Genomic DNA, 565 nt, shown 5'->3' on the forward strand with positions numbered 1-565 from the left:
CGGGGGGCGGGGCTCCCGCCCCACCGCCCCCGGCCGCGCGCGGCGACAGGCCGTGCTCACGCCCCGCCACCGCGCTGCCCCCAGTCTTCGTGCTTGAGTACTACCTGGACACGCTGTGGAAGGGGACGCTGCTCTTCGTCGTCTGCCTCTTCCTGGTCAGCTTCGGCCTCGTGAGCCAGGTCTGCAATCCCGGGGCCGCCCCCGCGGCCTTCCTCCGGGGGGGCAGGACCCCCTCTCGGTGCCCCGGCCCCCGCGCTGCTCAGGGCCCTGTGGCTGCCGCAGGTGCGGAAGCAGGAGACCTGGGGCTTCCCTGCGTGCGGCGTGGTCATCGGCCTGTGGCTCATGGCTTCCTCTTNGCCGCCTGGTGCTGAACCACACGCGTGGCACGTACCACTTCTCCATCCAGGGCCGCACCGTGTGTCAGGGCCCTATGCACCTGGTCTACGTGCGCCTGGCGCTCAGCTCCGACGGTGAAGCTCGGCGCGGCCACGGACGGGGTGGGGGAGGCCGGGGAGCGGTGCAAGGGAAGCCGCTGGGGCGTGTGGCGGGGCGGGCGAGCCGGAGC

At 73.6% G+C, this 565-nt stretch overlaps 1 protein-coding gene across 1 annotated transcript in view; it reads left to right on the plus strand.

Annotated features, from left to right (window-relative positions):
* CATSPERQ (catsper channel auxiliary subunit theta) overlaps positions 1-565 on the plus strand; it is a 2,255-nt gene that overhangs the window by 832 nt on the left and 858 nt on the right. The window contains 3 exon segments of the mRNA XM_077758118.1: positions 85-179; positions 283-344; positions 346-470. Coding sequence (XP_077614244.1) covers positions 85-179; positions 283-344; positions 346-470 — 282 coding nt within the window.

This window comes from Crocuta crocuta, unplaced genomic scaffold (genome assembly GCF_008692635.1).
Source record: "Crocuta crocuta isolate KB4526 unplaced genomic scaffold, BGI_CrCroc_1.0 scaffold327, whole genome shotgun sequence".
Classification (NCBI taxonomy): Eukaryota; Metazoa; Chordata; class Mammalia; order Carnivora; family Hyaenidae; genus Crocuta; species Crocuta crocuta.